The sequence below is a fragment of the Penicillium paradoxum genome, assembly GCF_028828445.1.
Source record: "Penicillium paradoxum strain IBT 22861 chromosome Unknown utg000006l_segment0_segment0, whole genome shotgun sequence".
Taxonomy (NCBI): Eukaryota; Fungi; Ascomycota; class Eurotiomycetes; order Eurotiales; family Aspergillaceae; genus Penicillium; species Penicillium paradoxum.
Window position 1 is genome coordinate 1,257,660 of NW_026643184.1, and position 18,328 is coordinate 1,275,987.

Below are 18,328 nucleotides of genomic sequence, written 5' to 3' on the forward strand. Positions count from 1 at the left end.
TTAGGCGTTACTCTGTGGTTGATCTTTTCTGGTCCGGTCTGTCTCTTTTTTTACACTCCCGCCTTCTTCCGCCGGGTACCGAAGGGTTTCCCTGGATAGGTCGTTTGGGGATAGAGATATCACAGGGCGAGCCTGGACAAATGGTTCAAGGGTGGGTCGTGACATCTGTCAACAGGGACATAATACATCATAACAGCCAAGGATTGACGCTAATATCGCTGCAGAGCGGTTTCTGGAGAAGACAAAAGTCGATGATCCGATGTGGAGAAAAAGTGATGCTAACGTTTCGGGCCTTGGGTCTCGATGCTATCTGGGTATCTACTAAACAATATCGTACAAAACAAAATGGCTCATGGTTTATCGACCTCCATTGGCTCCCCCGGAGGCGCTAGTTGAGTCGTGGGTGTGGAAGGAATTTCGCCATTGGAATGTGTTAGGTTGACTCCCTTCCCTGTAATCGACTCGGCCTGACCGTCGCTCTTTTCTGGTTGGTATCTTACTGTGCCTGGGCCCGGCTTACCCGTAAACCGCTCGGGCACTCCGCGGGCAGCCTGAGCCGGGCCGACAAAGCACCCAAGCATCGAGCTCCAGATATACCCTTCCGAGAGCATACGGCGGATTTGGCCATATGCGTATGAGTTGGCGTAGGGGAGAGCGGTTTCTGGGTCGCGGTAACGCGAAGGCAATGAGGTGATGACACAAAGTGATGACGAGATTTCTGGAGTGAGGTTAGCCACATAGCTCAATTCGGAACAGCAAATGTGATATGATACAACATACTTGTCAAGCGAGCGGGCTTCTTGGCGTTGAAGTACATGCTGTATTTACGATGGTTGGCGGTCGCATAGTCAAAGTTTTCCAAGATTGTGAGAGAGCGTCCCGTGTGCTCAATCACTGGAGGGGGTTGTGGAATCTCTGGTTGTGTTGGTGCCGGAGCTATCCCATCTGATGACTGCAATTCGTTCTGTGCTGTAGATGGTTGATTTAGGCTCGAGGTTGAGGCGTTTTCGGGCACCGGAGCTTGACTAGGTGCTGTAGCGGCCGGCGAGGCTGGAGGAGCCAATGCGATCTCAGTGCCGATGGATGTGGCCGAATCAACTGGCCGAGATTCACCCACTAGCGGGTGTTCTCGTACAGCCGACACGGCAGCATCTGGTTTGGGGATCTCTACCGAAGTCCGTTGGGCATTAGCGGCGTTGGAAGTAGGCAAGATTGCCTGGTCCTTGGATTCTGGGACTTCGTGATTTGCCTTGACAGCATTTGAATCCGCTGCAGCCGCCGGCGGTTGGTCCACATCCATAGCATCGTCGTTCTTAGTGGGGGTCGGGCTTGGCAATTTTTGGGTAGAGTCATTCCCCGCAGAGTTCGATAAACGACGAGGCGCTGGAATTTCCACAGCAAACATCTTTCTCTCGGGGCCTTTCAACAACTCCAAGCCTCGTCTTTCGTCGGGCTGGGCCTTGTCATGTTCAGAGCTTGGCACTGGTGCACTTGCATCAACCTCTGAGGCTTCCTTTTCCATAGCATTCTCGTTGCCTTGTTCAGTAGAGTTGGTCGATGTTGGCTCTATATCCGGGGATTTTGCCCGCGGTTGACTGACGCTCGTTCCCACAGATACTATAGATGTGTCTGTATTCCCCACAGTCGGAGCTGCGATATTTTCTGATGGCGGCTCATCTTCAGGCGGCTTTTGATCTAGGGTGGGATTGAGATTGGGCAAAGTTGAGTTGGGAGCGACTGTGATCCCAACTGCAGAGGAATTTGGCGTCAGTTGTGATGGGGCTGTAATAGAGACAGGGGCGATTCCTGCAGCGGTAGCAGGTCCCAGAGGTTTCAGCTCTGCTGCGGCTTTTTCTTTCTCTTCTTTCTCCTTTTTTTTCTTCTTCGACTCTTCTTTGTCTGGTTTGGGTTTGATGTCGATTTTACCCACCCGCGTAAGTCGTCCATTGGTCCATGTGGCCACACCACTCCAGTAAGACATCACTGGACCATCAAGACGGCGGTTTTGTAGTGCCTCGATTCTTGCGCGTCTTTCATCTGCCTTTCGTTTTTCCGACAGCTCCCACCGGTTCAAACTTTTGCTATTGAGCCGTTCGATTCTTGCAGCTTCCGCAAGATGATCCTCCTGTGTCATCTGTTTCGGCTTCAGATGGGCCTTCCGCTTCTCTGCCTCCTTCATGGTAGCGATGATGCGGACTCGCTTCTCCTGGCTATCCTTGAGACGCGCATGCGTAAGCTCCTTGTTGACCATGGTCTGTCGACGCGAGGATTGTCGAGTAGGCCCATCTTCCAAGGTGGGAATCCACGAAATGCGCTCTGACTTCTTTTTCGGGCGAGGAGCGGCGGCCATGGCGGATGGAGCGGTCGGATCAATCTTGACTCGTTTGCGTAAGGTTTGGAACCGGAGATCATTCTGTGTTTTTCGTTTCTTGCGCTCTTCTTTCTGTAGTTTCTGTTCGCCTTCGTAGTCGTTTTGCACGTTCGGTCCCTGGTCTTCCTCCTCGTCGGACGATTCAAGCGCCAGGTCATCCTCCGCGTCGGGATCTATCACGTCCGCAAATTCGTTATCATCTTCAACTTCTTCGAAAAGAAGCGCCAAGTCATCATCGGCGGCCGCCTCGAGGAGAGCAGACATGTGCAGTCCTGCAGTGCTTCGTTTCGCGCGCCCTTTGACCAAAGATTCCACGGGCATCTCTTCCTCCATCTCCGAAGACTGAAGCCCAGAGGATGGGTCTTCTTCCATTATGTCGGCCATATTGTTACTGATAGGGTGGCAGACGCCTTAAGATAGTCGGTTAAGCATCGGACGCGAGACGGGACGCGTGCGCGACAGGTTATGCTCGAATCGCGAGTCAAGGATCCGTAAATATTTGATAGTAAAAGCAATCTGGATGTGAGGCCCGCTACACAACTAAATGAAAGTCGTTGAAGTGATGGCAAGGTAGCGTTTACGCGAGCAGTTTGTCAAGGAGAGAGTGGCTTGACCGCAGTGGCGCGAAAGAAAAGTTGAATGCCTCAGGCATCAAGAGCTGGCCAATAGTCTTAGCTAACGTGTTTACATCGACCTTGAAGCAACGACACCAGCTTCTATGATAGTTCATTTGATACTACTGCCATTAAATAGGGATTGCTTCCACTAACATATGTCAACATCGATCAATATAGAAGTGCGAACACATCTCATGACCACGATGCTACGAACTGTCCGGTTGTTCCGCCGTACCCAATGTTTTTAGAACTTTGGCGGACCCTCCGAAGATCCAGAACGCACTCCGAAGCTCTTCATCCAGTCGGCAATGGCCTGGCCAGATAGGTGGCAGTGCCATTGATGAGAGACGTCGAAAGGCCAGTGCATCTTGAGGTGGCATTGGTAGCGAACCAAGACGGAGACACGTACCTGATCCATATCCCTTGCGCGCACTCCAGACGCGGGTTTTGTGTGGTTTTAGAACAAACAACGAAAGCTCCTTGCGTGGCTGCTTGCATCATAATCCATATCCCAGGATGATATCTCTCAGACTCATGACGAGTCTCCCCCATTGTGGCACATATACATGGTATCCTGAAGTCAAGCATTCAAGCGTTGAGACATGACGCACTGAAATGCGGGGCTTTTTCTGCGTTTCCACACTCGCTCTTTTCGGTGCCATGAGATTTCCCCCGAAAGAAAACCTTGGGCTCGCTTCTTTTGAGGGAGGGGAAGAATACCGCCGTTCTGCACCAGGGCTGGTTCTTACTGGGATCTAGGTACTATATAAGTTTGCCCCGGTGTTGATGCCTCAACCATATCCAGGCAACAGCCAGAATGGAGTCTCGGGTTGCAAATCAATAACATCCATGGGACTGTGCTATTTTCAAATGCCTAGAGGAACTGCCGCTTTCCGATGTGTCTGTCTGGGAGGTACACACAATATGTGAATGCTTATACTTGGTACATCGTAGTTGCGAGTCCTCTATGCACCTTGGATCCCTGGGTATAACCCACACTTGCAATTAAAAAATGCAAAGCCTCAGACTATGTCCAATGATATTCACATAATATAGCGTGTTTAAATCAAAATTGACCTAGATTAACAATTGTATTGTGGGTGAAGCTGAAGAGGGCCACTCTCCACCAACCACAGCCATCTTCCTCGGGCATCCGGCCAGCTCCCCAACATCTCTTCTCCTTCTTTTCCTTTCCCCTTCATCCTCCCTTGACTTCTTCCTCACTTCTTTTTTTTCTTTTAATTTCTGCATTATTAGGGTGAATTCAACCTTTGGTTAGTCTTGAATCGACCGTCTTTTTCTCCGCGACTGACGCTCGGTTCCAGCCACCTCGATCCCTTTGGACCCGGATCATCCTTGCGATCTCTCATTTATTTCTCGCTTGACGCACTCTATGCCAGACCGTCCGTGTGCATTTGCCGTGTTTTTGAGCCTTTGACGACCATAGAAAAGGACTTTTCTCTTTTTTTTCTTCCAACTCAACGCGATTTGCTTTGGGACACCGGCAGACTGTCATACACCCCGAGCACAGAGAGATTATCGTCAAAGACCCTCGACCCTGGAGAGTGGTATATGCATCTGGAAACAATCGGTTTTGGTACGAATCACCCCCACGTTTGGTCTCGACTCTCCAGGAGTGCTCTGTCGACCCCTCCCGCCTTGCGACCCCCGTGACAAAACACCCATTTTAGATCACCAACTAATTTTGACTCCCGTTTGTGCACAGTGCCTCTTTGATAATTCTCAACGATCAGTTCTTGCAATCCTACCATCACCCTATCGTTATCCCATGGTGCCTGTCCCCCACTGTTGAACAACAACTCTCCACTGGGGTTTGATCTTGCTCTGTTTTGGCAGTCGCGCAGAGGGCATACATCGAAAGGGACTCGCGCATCTCCTTGCTGAAGGAATAAAGTGATAATCCATAATGTTGCCTGTTTCGCGATCTGATGGTCAGATGAGTTTCAATTACATACCAACAACCCAGTCCATGTCGGGTACCTCGACGGGGCGCAGCTCCCCGAGTGATCTGGCTGGGTCTGGAAATACAAGAATGCCCTTTGGACCTTCTCCGGGGTCCATTGGTAGTTCAAGGCCGGGAGCTGGCTCCCCTTCTCATGAATTGGCCTCCCGGCTGTACTCGAAGCGGTAGGTTTGCGAGGTGGTGATTCGGAAGCTGCGACATTGAGCTGACATATCCCTTCTATCGATAGAGCCCGTGAAATTCAAGCGCAAGAGGGCGTTTCACCTAGCATTTGGGGACCGCCGACTAGCGGTCATTCAACCCCGCTTCGCGAAAATATCCCCGAATCGCCGAGTCAGGATAGTTTCCCTGAACTGATCCCAACCTCCAGTGGCTCCATGGACAGCCCTGGCCGCCGGGCTCGTGCTGGAACAGTGCCATCTCGATTTCCCCCGATGGGCACACTAAATGAGATCGATCTTCAGCAGCCGTTTATGTCGCAGACCTCACGACCGACTCCCTCCACCAGTCCTTTTAGGCCCCCGGGCGTTTCCGGCATAGATACAGGCTCCAAGATCGCGAGTTCGGCTGCTGGACCCAATCCAACATCGCTATCCCGTCTTCGAGCTGGTTCAATGCCGCAGAGAAGCAACTTCTTAGGAGGCGGTGGTCCCTTCGGTCCATCATTGTTTTCAACCAACTGGTCGACGGGCCGTGACAGGGCTACAACCTTAACCAGCATTCGATCTTCAGAAGGGCCAACTTCTCCTAGCCACTCTTCGTTTTCGAGGGATGGACTTGCCGATACCGACGTCAAGACACTGGACTATCTCGGGCTTGCTGAAACTCCTCAGCAGGCAATGGCCTCCCTTGCACGCCCCTCGATGGAGGCTTTGATGCAACAGCAGCAACAACAGCAGCAAGCGTCCGCGTTGCCGCCACTCCTGGCTGAGTTGGCAATGATGAAGAACAATAATCGATTCCGCTCATATTCTGTCAATGCGAAAGAGAAGTATGCGGATGATGAGGATCTCGAATATGAGAGCCGTTACTCTCAACTTCCCTCGGGCACCATGACACCAACAGCCGCGGCAACCGCCGCTCAACTTGCCGCTACACAGGCTCAGATTCATCAGCACAACCTCGCGGTTCAGGCTTTTGCTAGTCATGCCTCTGTCAGTAGACCCCGTGCACGGACTGCTGGCATTTTGGAGGCACCTCCCCAGCGATCATCCATCCGTAACTATCTTGCTACTCCTTCACGGCTTGACAACAGCTTTAGCGCCGCCGATCTACAAATCGCCGAGAATGGCGAGTACGACGAATTGTCCGAGGCGGTCCAGTTGATGCACCTCGGCGGCACCGGTATTCCCACCATGGGTGGCCGGCAGGCCGGTGAGATGGCAGAGGAGAATAACCAGGATGGGCCTACCAGGGCGCTTTGGATTGGTAGTATTCCCGTTTCAACAACTGTCACTTCTCTGGAGGCCATCTTTGGCATGTATGGAAAGATCGAGTCCACCCGCGTCTTGACTCACAAGAACTGCGGATTTGTCAACTTCGACCGCCTTGATAGCGCTGTGCAAGCCAAGTCGCTGCTTAATGGCAAAGAGATCTTCCCAGGCGCAGGACCAGTAAGAATTGGTTACGCCAAGGTTCCTGGTGCATCGGCCACCGGTACCCCTGGTGCAAATGGTATCCAGTCGTCTCCAACTCCTGATCCAAACTTCAGATCAAACCTTGCTGCAGCAGACGGTTCGGATCGGGCAGACAACGGTAACATTATTCCTCAGATCCCGGCACTGGCCGATCTGTTGCCTGAGATGGTGCAAATTGTGCAAGAGTTCGGCGCTAGTGAAGATGATTTACAGAACATCACCGCAAGCATCCAGACTTCTATCGGATTCCAAGCTTTCGAGGATGAAATTCCCTCGGTTCAAGAACCGAGTCAGTCCCGGATGTTCGACGCTCCTCGTCTCCGTGACATTCGGAAACGCATTGACAATGGTGCATGCTCGATCCAAGAGATTGAGGAAACTGCCGAGGCCATGCTTCCCGAGATTGCAGAACTAGCATCTGATTACTTAGGCAACACTGTTGTTCAAAAACTGTTCGAGTTTTGCTCTGAACCCACGAAGGAACAGATGCTGGCCCACATTGCACCCCATCTTTCTGAGATTGGTGTTCACAAAAATGGAACCTGGGCTGCGCAAAAGATCATCGATGTTGCGAAGACTCCTGGGCAGATGCAATTGATTGTTGATGCCCTCCGCCCCTACACTGTCCCCCTTTTCTTGGATCAATATGGAAACTATGTCCTGCAGTGTTGCTTGCGATTCGCTGGCCCCTTCAACAACTTCATCTTCGAGTCCATGCTCAGCCGGATGTGGGAAGTCGCCCAGGGACGTTTCGGCGCCCGAGCGATGCGGGCTTGCCTAGAAAGCCACCATGCCACGAAGGACCAGCAGCGGATGCTCGCATCTGCTATCGCTCTTCACAGTGTGCAATTGGCTACTAATGCCAACGGAGCTCTTTTGCTCACCTGGTTCCTTGATACGTGCACATTCCCCCGCCGCCGAACTGTGTTGGCCCCGAGACTTGTGCCTCATCTCGTTCACCTCTGCACTCACAAGGTTGCATACTTGACTGTTCTCAAGGTGATCAACCAGCGCAACGAGCCGGAAGCTCGAGACATTGTCCTAAAAGCACTTTTCTTCAGTCCCGGTGATGAAGTATTGGAGAAGATTCTGAGTGACCAGACATCCGGTGCGACTTTGATCTTCAAGGTCCTCACTACACCGTTCTTTGATGAGTCTATGCGGGCTGAAGTCGTGAAGAACGTGTCTAAGGTTCTCACTAAACTTAAGGCTTCTCCCAGCCAAGGCTATAAGCGTCTGATGGACGAAGTTGGCCTTTCTTCGCGAGGAAACGGTCGGGAGCATCATCATGGACGTGAGCACGGAGCTGGCCACTCCACCCCGGAGAAATCACAGCACCGACAATCCTCCCGCCACGGAAGCACCGGTTATCCAGCTCAGCCTTCCATGGATAGGCAGTTTAATGGACAGTTTGCTCCCACCGCCTTTGGGCAGAGTCCCGATTCCCGCCCCATCTCGTCTGACCAGGTCAACAGCACGTCTCTTGATCCTTACTCGACCAACGGGCTTGGGAACCATCTGAACGGCCTTCCAGGTGCAGGCGCATACAGCCAGGAACCTCTGAGCCAGCAACAACTACAATATCAAGCCTACCTCGCCGCCCAGGCTCGTGGCGTTTCATCTGGTTATCCTGGCATTCCAGGCGCCAACTATGGCTACCCCACAGGGTCGCCTGCCCTCGACAACCTACGGTCTTTGCAGCCTCAGCAAGCCTCCCCGCTGTCCGCTGGACCGAGCCAGATGAGCCCTAACCAGATGCTTGGCCAGAACAGTTATCAGCAGTTCAGCCCCGTTGTCAATCCTGCCCAGATGTACCAATACCCTCCGCAATACTACTCCCAGGCACAGCCCGTGCAGGGGCAGTCGAGCGGAGGCCGACGTGGACGGGTGAGTTCATTCTCAGATCGACTCTAACCGTCTCGTACGGCGTCAATAGACTAACGCATATCTTGCGCCCAGCGTTGATCCATCTTCGCGTATGATTTCTAATCGATCTTACTGCCTTCCCATCTACATGTATAAATTTTCTCGATCATCTTTTCTTCCTTCTTCTTTCTATCTTCTTTCCATTTTTGGAGACCAAGCGGGTTTATCTAGCTACGCGTTGTGATTTCACTGTCCTATCTCTTCGCCCTGATCGGACGCTGGATCGCCGGCAGGGGAGAATTGGAACCGGGAGAGGAACTGGATGCGCATGGAGAATCGGTGGTGAAAAGTCTGGTGTGTCTCTGGGTGGAGGCTCAATTTTGTATCTTCTTCAGCGTTTTTGAATGACCTTGTATCTTGTGATCTAACGATAGGCCTTTTTCTCTTCTGTCTATTGTTCTACGATCGGGATTTTGGCTGCTTTGGGAGCATAGTGAATCGGTTAATGTAGATGCTTTCGCATCTTTAAAAATCTCCTGATTTAGTAGACGATGTAAACACATTGTATCGATGAGCGTCTGTTTTATCGGATTGTTTGCGCCGCAACAGCTAACTACCCACGTAAGATACATATTAGGACTTCGAGATATTCCACACAATCAATTCAAGCTAACGGATATCAATCTCAAACTTCATCTATATACATTTCCTAGTCCCATGATGAATTTGTATGAGAGGTTAGGACCTCCACATCTACCCGAAGCCGCAATCCACCACTTCTCTTTTTCACCGTTCCCAACAATGGAGAGACCACAGAGACATAATCCAAAATGAACAATCCGACCCGGGAAAAGACTGCAATTCTCTTTCAGGCAGAGAGAAACATCTTTCTCCTCGATATCCCACATTCAATTGCCCTCGCGCAAGCACAATGGCTGGCACCGCGCCAACAGCTAGCCGGGGAATCGAGCTCGGAGACAGGAAAAGGCACGCACAATAAGAAAGTAAGCCTACTCTCATGCTCCCCTCTGGAAGAGCCATATCTATCTACGGAGCCCAAAAAGCCAGCTGCTCTCGCCAAGCTCCTGGAGACCATTCCCATCTCTGAGCGGCAGTTTCACTCTGAACTGATACTGCCCCTGGTAAGGGATTCTATGGAAACTATCAAGACCGGTTTCTCTGCCGATCGCCGTTGGTGCTTTGCTCGAGCTGTGCCTACTGAGGGATTCCATGATAGCCAAGCACATGATCAATCCCTGCGGAAGCGCCGGAGGGGAGCGGATTATCCGTTTTCACAGTCTACGCTTGATGACTATGTTTCAACGCAAGATGAGCCACCGATGATTCTGTCGACTACGTCGCTGAATGTATTTGAGTCATCATGGGATCTTGGCATTGTGAAGAACCCGTCATTAGAACAAGCAATCATCAAGATTAAGGACTGTGCCTGTGATGAGACGGGTTCTTCACAGGAATTTATCGTTCCCCCTCAGTCGAGTTTTGTACTTTGTACACTGCCCTTGTCTAGAGCTGAAACTGACGTTTCATCTACATACAATGATTATCCCATCCCTGGGCTTTCTCGGCACCAGAGGTTCAATCTTATTCTCATGGATCCGCCCTGGCCAAACAGATCTGTGCGGCGCAGCAGGCACTATGTAACCCATCATTATTCTGAGATGGATGTGCTGACCAAAGGATTACGAGATATACTCCGCGTGCACTCGCACCGCCCTCACACAAAACCGGGGCTGGGCCCATCGGAGAGCCCGTCTGAAGCACAGATCCAAAGCCAACAATCCATAGCTGCAATATGGATCACCAATGCAGAAAAGTCCCGTCGAGCTGCATATGAGGCCTTGCGAGGCGCTGGCTTTTGCGTTAGCGAAGAATGGGTATGGGTGAAAACCACGTGGGACGGACGACCGATCTCAGAATTAGATGGTCTCTGGCGAAAACCGTACGAAATCCTTGTTATAGGCTGCAAGGACGGTCATCACGTTGAGCGAGATGACGACTCACCCCTATCTCAAGCAGACCTGACTCGTATGAGTGAGGCGATTACTACACGACGGGTCATCGCTGCTGTTCCAGACCTGCACTCTCGCAAGCCGAACCTGAAAGCGATCTTTGAGCAAGTATTTTTCACTTCTGGTCACACTCAGTCGTATTCTGCCCTGGAGGTGTTTGCGCGCAACTTGACTGCTGGCTGGTGGGCTGCTGGTAATGAGGTTCTCAGGTTCAATGCCCGTGAGTGCTGGGTTGATTCAGAAAATTGAAACTTGCCAGGAAATTGGATTCCGCAATGAGGCGGCACGAAGATGATATTTATATTTATATTGGAATGATTTCCAGTTGCTTACAAGTACAGATGGCGCCTTGGAAAATCCAATCGGCGGTGATTAGTGCGGAACGCCCAGCCTTCACCGTTCCGCGCTGACAAAGTGTCATCTACTTGTCGACATTGCGGTGACACTGGATTCTTGAAATATGATGACATTGGATTATGCTTGATATAAATCCACGGAGAAACGAGAGCTAACTCTTGCTTAACAAGACGACTGCCCGTGTAACCCCCTAAACCCGCCGAACGGATTCAGCCTCATCGCGACATCTGATTGAATTCTCTGTTGCACCTCGCGCGCCAAATTCTAGTCATTGGTAACTTCTTGACTACCATGGCTCAAGACCAAGAGAAAAACGGTCCAGGGGTCAACCTCGACAGCGCCGCACAGCGCCCGAAATGCTTCAGTAGTACATTTCAAGAAGTCATGTTTGTCCTGACCGCTACCATGGCTATTGGCCAGCAGTCGTTCTTCCAGGGCTGTATTGTGGGAGTTACTGCTTCAATTGGCACGGATTTGCATATGAACTCGGCGGAGATCACTTGGATTAATGCTGGCGCATCGTGAGTCTACCATGTTTCTCCCCTTCCCCACACTTCTCTGCTGGGGTTTGAGTTTTCCCTTAGCTTTTGTTGTATATGAAACCTCATCACCACAACCTGGCCTCCGCTATATACCTACATATCACTGACCATGAATATTCCAACAGTCTCACCAGTGGCGCCTTCCTGCTCACCTTCGGGAAGCTCGCCGACATGTTTGGACGCAAAATGCTCTTCATCATCGGTATGGGTGGGTACACCTTCGCACTCCTCATTGCAGGGTTTGCAAACAATGCCATCTACATGGATGTCTTCTCAGGGATCATTGGTCTATTCGCAGCGGCTGTCGTCCCACCAGCTGTCGGATCACTGGGTGCAACTTACGAGAAGCCCTCGAAGCGCAAGAACCTTGCTTTTGCCTGTTTCAGCGCTGGCAACCCCCTCGGCTTTGTGGGTGGTATGATCATCTCCGGAGTTGCGGCTCATTTGTACAACTGGCGCGCTTCCTTCTGGGCTCTTTCTGTTATTTACGCTCTCTTTACTGTTCTAACGGTGTGGACTGTACCGGCCGATACCTTTGCTCGGACACCGATTAGCATGGAAGCTCTGAAGAATTTTGATCTCCTGGGGACGGTATTGATTATTGTTGGGTTTGCGCTCTTCTCAAGTTCGCTTTCGTATGTTTCGCCCCCGGGCTAATGGGAATTGCCCGTTTTCGAGCCCCGCTAACAATTTTCTACAGATTAGCAGGAGACGCTCCGGACGGCTGGAAAACTGGCTATGTCCTTGCCCTGTTCATTGTGGGCTTTTTCATTCTTGTTGGGTTTTTGTATTGGGAGTCTATCGCTAAAAACCCTTTGATGCCTCTTTGGGTCTGGCGAGACCGGAATTTCTCATTGGTATGTATCCCACTCTCCAAAAAAACACGTTCAGGCTAACATCTGCCCAGCTTATGGCAATTTTCTGTCTTGGCTTCATGGGATTCGCGGCAGTCAGCTTCTACCTTGCCCTCTACCTTCAACGAGTTAAGCACCTGAGTGCCCTTGAGATCACTGTTAGACTTCTCCCGATGGTTATCGCCGGGGTGCTGGTCAATGTTGTCTGCGGTCTGATCCTGCACCGTGTAAGCAACAAATTGCTGACGGGTATTGGAGCATTGGCATACGCAGCTTCTTTCCTTATCCTGAGCTTCATGAAGGAAGATGCGATTTACTGGGCATTCATTTTCCCGGCACTGATACTTGTCGTTGTTGGTGCGGACATTCACTTTAATGTCACAAATGTATGCGCTTCCTTTCTTTTCCCTGCGATGGTGTGTCTGTTGGATATTGACAAGCTTCACCTAGATGTACGTGATGTCCACCCTCCCACCGTCCGAGCAATCAATTGCCGGCGGCATCTTCAACACTGTCAACAAGCTGTGCAACAATTTAGGAGTTGGCATCGCAACTTCTGTTCAGAGTTCTATCGTCCGTCGGATGACCGCTTCCTCACCCCCGATTCAGCCTTACCTCTCGGTTTATTGGTTTTCGGCAGCAACGGCCGGACTGTCTCTATTCATGATACCATTCTTGACCATCGGTAAGCAGGGCAATTCTACCCCAGACACCGATAACTCGACTGTCAGTGAGGAGGATCAAGACACAAGAGCTATTACCACTGCCGCGACTTCTGTTGTACCATCTGCTACAGAGATCATGGAGCTCGGGAAGAAATAGCCTCCAGGATTACTTTACCTGGAATACTTTTCGTGGTAGGATTCAAAATAATGTGTGCGATATCGCATAGCCTGGAAAATACCCCTAATACACATATAGATTACATCTTTGTATGCTTCCAAATATAATTTGCGGTTGAATTCCAGCCACAAAGCTAATCTCATTCCTCAACGTGCTCAACAAAAGAACAATGCCCTCAAGGCAATTGAAAACAAACATGTCTATCCGAATACCAGATCCAGAACGCCACATAAAATCCTCGTAGAACATAAAGCCACTAAACCCCGGAGCACCTCAATCAAACAGAGGCCCCAAGCTCACGAGACTAAACCGCAAATCCGGATTCCCACCCTGAGCCTCCATCTTCAAGAACCTCCTCACACCAAGCTCCAACGCAGCCTCACTGAGCGCATCCTCCCCCTCCTTCAAAACCCCCCGAGCCAAAGGCCCCTTCCGCCGCCCATCAAGCTCCCAAAGCGTCCCATCAAGCCCCCTCACAAAAGCCACGAAATGCAAATCCACATGATCCTCCGCCTGCGGCGCCGCCGTATCCCCCAGCTTCGCCGCATCAGCATGCGCGCTCTCCAACGCCTTACTGTCATATAGCAGATCCGCACGCTTCACCGGCTCCAGCGCCTCCGCCTCACGGAGCAAGATGTCCAGATCTGAGCCTGCGATGACGTGCTTGCGCGACTCGCCGTTCGACACCGCGTGCAGCAGCCCGATCAGCCCGCATGCGTTTCTAATTGTCTGTTTGAACCACATGACTGGCTCGGCGGGCCCGCAGCCGGTGTAGGCATCCTTGGTAGCATCTTCGGCTTCGCGGGAGGATTCGTAGGTTTGGGAGACGGGGAAGACGAGGAGGAGGGCGTGTGAGGGGCGGGGTACGAAGGCTAGCAGGTCTGGCTCGTCGATTGAGAATACGTCGGTGAAGCCCAGGGTTGGGGGGAGGCCTAGTTGGTGTACTAGGTGGGACATTACTTCGGGGTTGTTCTCTATCCGATTTGGGTCAGTTGTCGTGTTGTTGTGTTGTTAGAGGGGAGGGGAGCTGTACCTAGAGGCACAAAGGCCTTTTGGGTGGTTGGGACGTCGACGGACGCCATTCTGATTGAATTGATGCGGCTTGCGACTTGGAGATGGTCTTGCAAGTACGGGTTCTTAGTTGTGGTGAGGACCTGGAGGTTAGGTGTTGAGTTTGGGGGTTGGATTGCGGGGTCGGCGAACGGCACATCGGAGCTTCCACGTTTTCTATAGCGTCCGATACATATTAACTGCGGGTTCACGGCAGTTCGTTGAGATTAGGGGCTATTTAGCGGTGTTTCTGGTTAGATTAGATTATAGAAGTTAGGTAAAATAAACACATAAGACGAAGACAAATAATGACATACTTGTAGAAATCGCTATGTAGGTTATGTCCTCGACACATGCCCCTGGTAGAATATTGGCCTGACAGCCTGAGAAACAAGGCCAATATTCAGGCTCCCACTGCAAACATGTTTGCAGCGCAACGACCAGACAACTACATACGCATAGCTTCGGCGTCTACTTCGTGCTCCACGGAGTATATCGTGGGATCGACCTACGGAGTACGGAGTACATATAAAGCAGGTTGTACATCGGGTTCAATTTATTTGAATACAGATCGTCCATTTCCCCCAAAAAAGGAGACACATTTTTAATCACCGAAGTATCCCCGCCCCTCGAGTGACGAATGATAATGCCCATATGCGCGAAATGAGGTAGCACCCACAAAGCTTTGTTTCCAACACAAGCTAGTGTACGCCTTCTTGACAGCGATCGCCACTTTGTCCGCTTAAAATACTACGGTCTCCGAAAATATCATGTGCCCCATCGGTGATTATCGCGTGGATTTCCGCGGACCCAGTGTCAATTTCGGGCTCCATCGCGTGAAAGTGGGCACCGAGGCAGTTCAAACGAAGCTAGGCCCAACGGCGTGGACTAGCTTTTCGCAAACCCCTGCCGAGATTTGGCTAACACGGAAACCCTGACGAAGACCTGTCAGGAAAAAAAAGCCGGTTTTTCTTGGTCCAGCTCCACGCTATTCACCCAGACACCATGGGACTGGCACATATCAACAGTGTGTGGATCAATGTGCCATCCATTATCTCCAGGATGCTGGTTCTCCCAAGACCTGTCCAATGTGCAATGCGGTTTGATACTACGTATCAACTTTACCTACTCCGTAGTTAGAAACCCTACGGTGGCGAGCCGTCTTGTCGATCATCTTGCAGTTAGCGGTGGATTCTCTGGTCTACTCCGTACTAAAAACGCCCTGGTAATAGCCAAGGCTAATAGGTTCTAGTCCTTCCCTTCCCCTGTTTCTTGTATCTTTTTTCTTGCAAATCCTGGCAGGAAGGGCATTCTTATTTAGAATCCTTCCCCCCACATTTGAATCCTTCTAGGAATGCAAGCATCTAAATCAATGTACCGATAGCATGACCGATGAAAAGCAAAGAAATACCGCGGTGAAGACCATCGCGGCGGTCTTCCTGCCTATCGCTACTATAGCAGTGATGCTGCGCATCTACGTGCGCGGGTGGATCGTCAAGGGATTCGGATGGGATGATGGAACCATGGTGGCTGCACTGGTATGTTTCGATCTTCGAATCCTTCGATCCTTTCTGAAAATCATGCGGGGATGTCGCAGAAATCAAACTAACTCTACGTCAGCTATGCTATGCCATGTTCTGCGGGACTATGCTTGGAGGTTCCATATATGGCACAGGCTACATGTATGAACACCTCGAGCCCAGCGCACGCGTCACTGCCATGAGATATTGGTGGCTCTGCGAAATCGCCTACTGCTTCGCTTCGGTCGGATGCAAGATCTCCGTCTGCATCTTCTTGATGCGAATTACCGTCCGGCGCATCCATATCTGGATCCTCTATATTGTCATGGCTTTAACCGTCCTGGCAGGACTGGTCTTTATGTTTCTCATGCTTTTACAATGCCAGCCACTCTCATACTTCTGGACTAAGGCGGCTCTGGATGATTCCATTCAGGGCCACTGCATTGATATGGATATTATTATCATTATGACCTACGTGTATAGTGCATTTGCGGCACTGTGTGATTTCACCGTAGGCACCATGCCGATTTTCCTGGTATGGAATCTTCACATGAGGCGCCAAACCAAAATTGCCGTCATAGGCATTTTGGGCATGGCTTGCGTGTATGTCCTCATCTTCGGCTTTCCCGGTGTTCCAAGTGACTGACTCGATCCTCCAGTGCTTCATCGGCAGTTATCGTCCGAATTCCCTTTGTCTATACCTTCGGCGACCCTGATTTCCTCTGTAAGATTTACTTTCCCCGGTGCGCACCAAACGAGGACATGAACTAGATACTAACCAATATCCCCACCCTCTAGACGCAACTGTCCAAATCGCCATCTGGTCCAATGTCGAAGCTGGTCTTGGCATTACAGCTGGCAGTCTCGCAACTCTCCGCCCTCTGCTTCGCGTCATTATGGGCACTCAGGCCGAGAAAGATTACTCCACTGGCTTCCCGGGGGCACCGTCACCGTCGGTTTCACGCCAGCTGGGCGGGCCCTATCCTTTAGGCTCGCTGGATGATAGTGTGCAGTCTCGGTTGAGACCGGACAAGCTGGCCGTCACTGTTACGACTATCAAGAGCCAGAGGGATCCTAATGACAGTTACAATATGTCGTCAAGTCCGACTAGTAGCGAGGAGAGGCTAACAATTGATCGCCCCTCGCCTCGCTTAGTCCGTGACATGGGGCTGGGCATTCATCGCACATTCGAGGTCACGCAGACCTCGACGGATACGCATGACGATGAGTGTAGGTTTGCAAGAGAACATGTATGATTTGATCAACGTATATATATGACCAAAATAAAAAAAGTTTATAATAACACCCTATTACTGTCAGTGATTGCGGATTCTTTCTCTTTAGTTGTATACATCGTTGAACTACACGATAACTATAAGTGACACAAAACGAGCCAGATGTAGATTCTGTAATTCGATTCATTCAGTCATAATATTTTGGTCAATATGTATACCCAAGAGGTCTTTATTGACTGGGCTTCTTCCCCTCCTTCAATGGCTTGAAAATATCCGTCCACAGTTCACTTGCCTCGCCCAGGTAGTATGTCAAATCAACATCAGCCATACTAGCATCTCCATCCCCCGTCATAGTCTCAAGCTGCGAGATCAAGTTCTCCAGACCAAAAGCTTTCCCTGTTGCCTGCGTTGCACCAGCTTCAAGCATCACGTTCACAACGTGGATATGGAAATGATAGTAAGTCGGTTGATCTATTCAACAGTCAGCCAAGATAAAAACAACCCAACTCAAATCCCAAATACTCACAATGGACATAAAGCTTCAGCTGATCCTGCTCCAAACTCGGATACATAGAGACCGTAGCCTCCAACACCCTCTGTCGTAGGTACTTCAACCAAGGCACAAAACTCTTCTTCAAATCCCTCAAACTCCAAATATCCCTGCGATGCACTAGCGCCAACAAATGCAACGATCCCATACTCTTCCGATCCCAGTTCAGATCCGGCAACATCAAAAATGCATCTTCGGGTCCGTGGCCCTCGTCTCGCATGATCACATCTTCTTGCTCAGTTCGGCCTTCCAGGATATTGAACACCCAGTTCAAACGTCCCTCCTCGCGCTTGGCTTGCATGTACGGCCGCACATGCTCGCGGTAGATCTGCGCGGTCTCGGTCACCATGCGCAGCTGTTGGTCTGAGTATTTTTTGATGTGCTGTGCTGTGCACGGCCAGATGAGGTTGAGCTTGAGGTCTTGCTGGGGCTGCTGGGCGGCTTCGGCGGGTGTGGGATCTGTGATATTGCTGCCACTGGATGACGCCATGTACCACCGGTAGATGTCGTTGTCACCAAGATTGTTGACTCGGGAGATTGCGGCGTGGAAGGCTTGGAGCACGGATAGAGATTCGGTAGCGAAGGCAGCACGCTCGGCTATCAAGATGCCCTGGGAGTCGTCGATGGTGCCTAAGAGGGCGATTCGGCGGCCATTTTGGTCTGCAGGTGAGGGGGTTAGATTGGTTGCGGGGTGCAAGATTGAGAGTGTTGTTACCTTGTTTGAGGAGCTTGCTCACTTGGAATTTGGCGATTAATGCCTCTGGGGCTAGCTTGCTGGTGTCTGTAGAGTCACTCATGATTGCAGACTTGGGACACGGGCAATGAGAGATACCATCGTCGGTGTCGGATGGTTTTTGTTTATCAGTTGGGCG

At 50.9% G+C, this 18,328-nt stretch overlaps 7 protein-coding genes across 7 annotated transcripts; 4 read left to right on the forward strand and 3 right to left on the reverse strand.

The window, feature by feature from the left end:
• Window positions 1-350: 350 nt before the first annotated feature.
• Window positions 351-2,755, reverse strand: N7457_006934 (putative signal transducer; the record flags this gene model as incomplete). Its single annotated transcript, XM_057177977.1, has 2 exons — window positions 351-718; window positions 781-2,755. The coding sequence occupies 2 exons, from the start codon at window positions 2,753-2,755 to the stop codon at window positions 351-353; spliced, it is 2,343 nt and encodes a 780-aa protein (XP_057029721.1).
• A 2,223-nt stretch (window positions 2,756-4,978) lies between these two features.
• Window positions 4,979-8,523, forward strand: N7457_006935 (putative RNA binding protein Jsn1; the record flags this gene model as incomplete). The annotated part of the gene is made up of 2 exons (XM_057177978.1): window positions 4,979-5,136; window positions 5,202-8,523. The coding sequence occupies 2 exons, from the start codon at window positions 4,979-4,981 to the stop codon at window positions 8,521-8,523; spliced, it is 3,480 nt and encodes a 1,159-aa protein (XP_057029722.1).
• Window positions 8,524-9,305: 782 nt separating this feature from the next.
• Window positions 9,306-10,754, forward strand: N7457_006936 (MT-A70 family; the record flags this gene model as incomplete). Its single annotated transcript, XM_057177979.1, has 1 exon — window positions 9,306-10,754. The coding sequence occupies one exon, from the start codon at window positions 9,306-9,308 to the stop codon at window positions 10,752-10,754; it is 1,449 nt and encodes a 482-aa protein (XP_057029723.1).
• A 399-nt stretch (window positions 10,755-11,153) lies between these two features.
• On the forward strand, window positions 11,154-13,080 carry N7457_006937 (uncharacterized protein; the record flags this gene model as incomplete). The annotated part of the gene is made up of 5 exons (XM_057177980.1): window positions 11,154-11,383; window positions 11,530-12,039; window positions 12,105-12,261; window positions 12,312-12,644; window positions 12,709-13,080. The coding sequence occupies 5 exons, from the start codon at window positions 11,154-11,156 to the stop codon at window positions 13,078-13,080; spliced, it is 1,602 nt and encodes a 533-aa protein (XP_057029724.1).
• Window positions 13,081-13,374: 294 nt separating this feature from the next.
• On the reverse strand, window positions 13,375-14,183 carry N7457_006938 (ubiquitin carboxyl-terminal hydrolase; the record flags this gene model as incomplete). The annotated part of the gene is made up of 2 exons (XM_057177981.1): window positions 13,375-14,075; window positions 14,135-14,183. 2 exons carry the CDS (start codon window positions 14,181-14,183, stop codon window positions 13,375-13,377), a joined length of 750 nt encoding a protein of 249 aa, XP_057029725.1.
• Window positions 14,184-15,536: 1,353 nt separating this feature from the next.
• Window positions 15,537-16,927, forward strand: N7457_006939 (putative integral membrane protein; the record flags this gene model as incomplete). The annotated part of the gene is made up of 4 exons (XM_057177982.1): window positions 15,537-15,689; window positions 15,772-16,274; window positions 16,331-16,395; window positions 16,470-16,927. 4 exons carry the CDS (start codon window positions 15,537-15,539, stop codon window positions 16,925-16,927), a joined length of 1,179 nt encoding a protein of 392 aa, XP_057029726.1.
• A 208-nt stretch (window positions 16,928-17,135) lies between these two features.
• On the reverse strand, window positions 17,136-18,253 carry N7457_006940 (putative mRNA decapping hydrolase; the record flags this gene model as incomplete). Its single annotated transcript, XM_057177983.1, has 3 exons — window positions 17,136-17,377; window positions 17,433-18,116; window positions 18,172-18,253. 3 exons carry the CDS (start codon window positions 18,251-18,253, stop codon window positions 17,136-17,138), a joined length of 1,008 nt encoding a protein of 335 aa, XP_057029727.1.
• Between the last annotated feature and the right edge of the window lie 75 nt (window positions 18,254-18,328).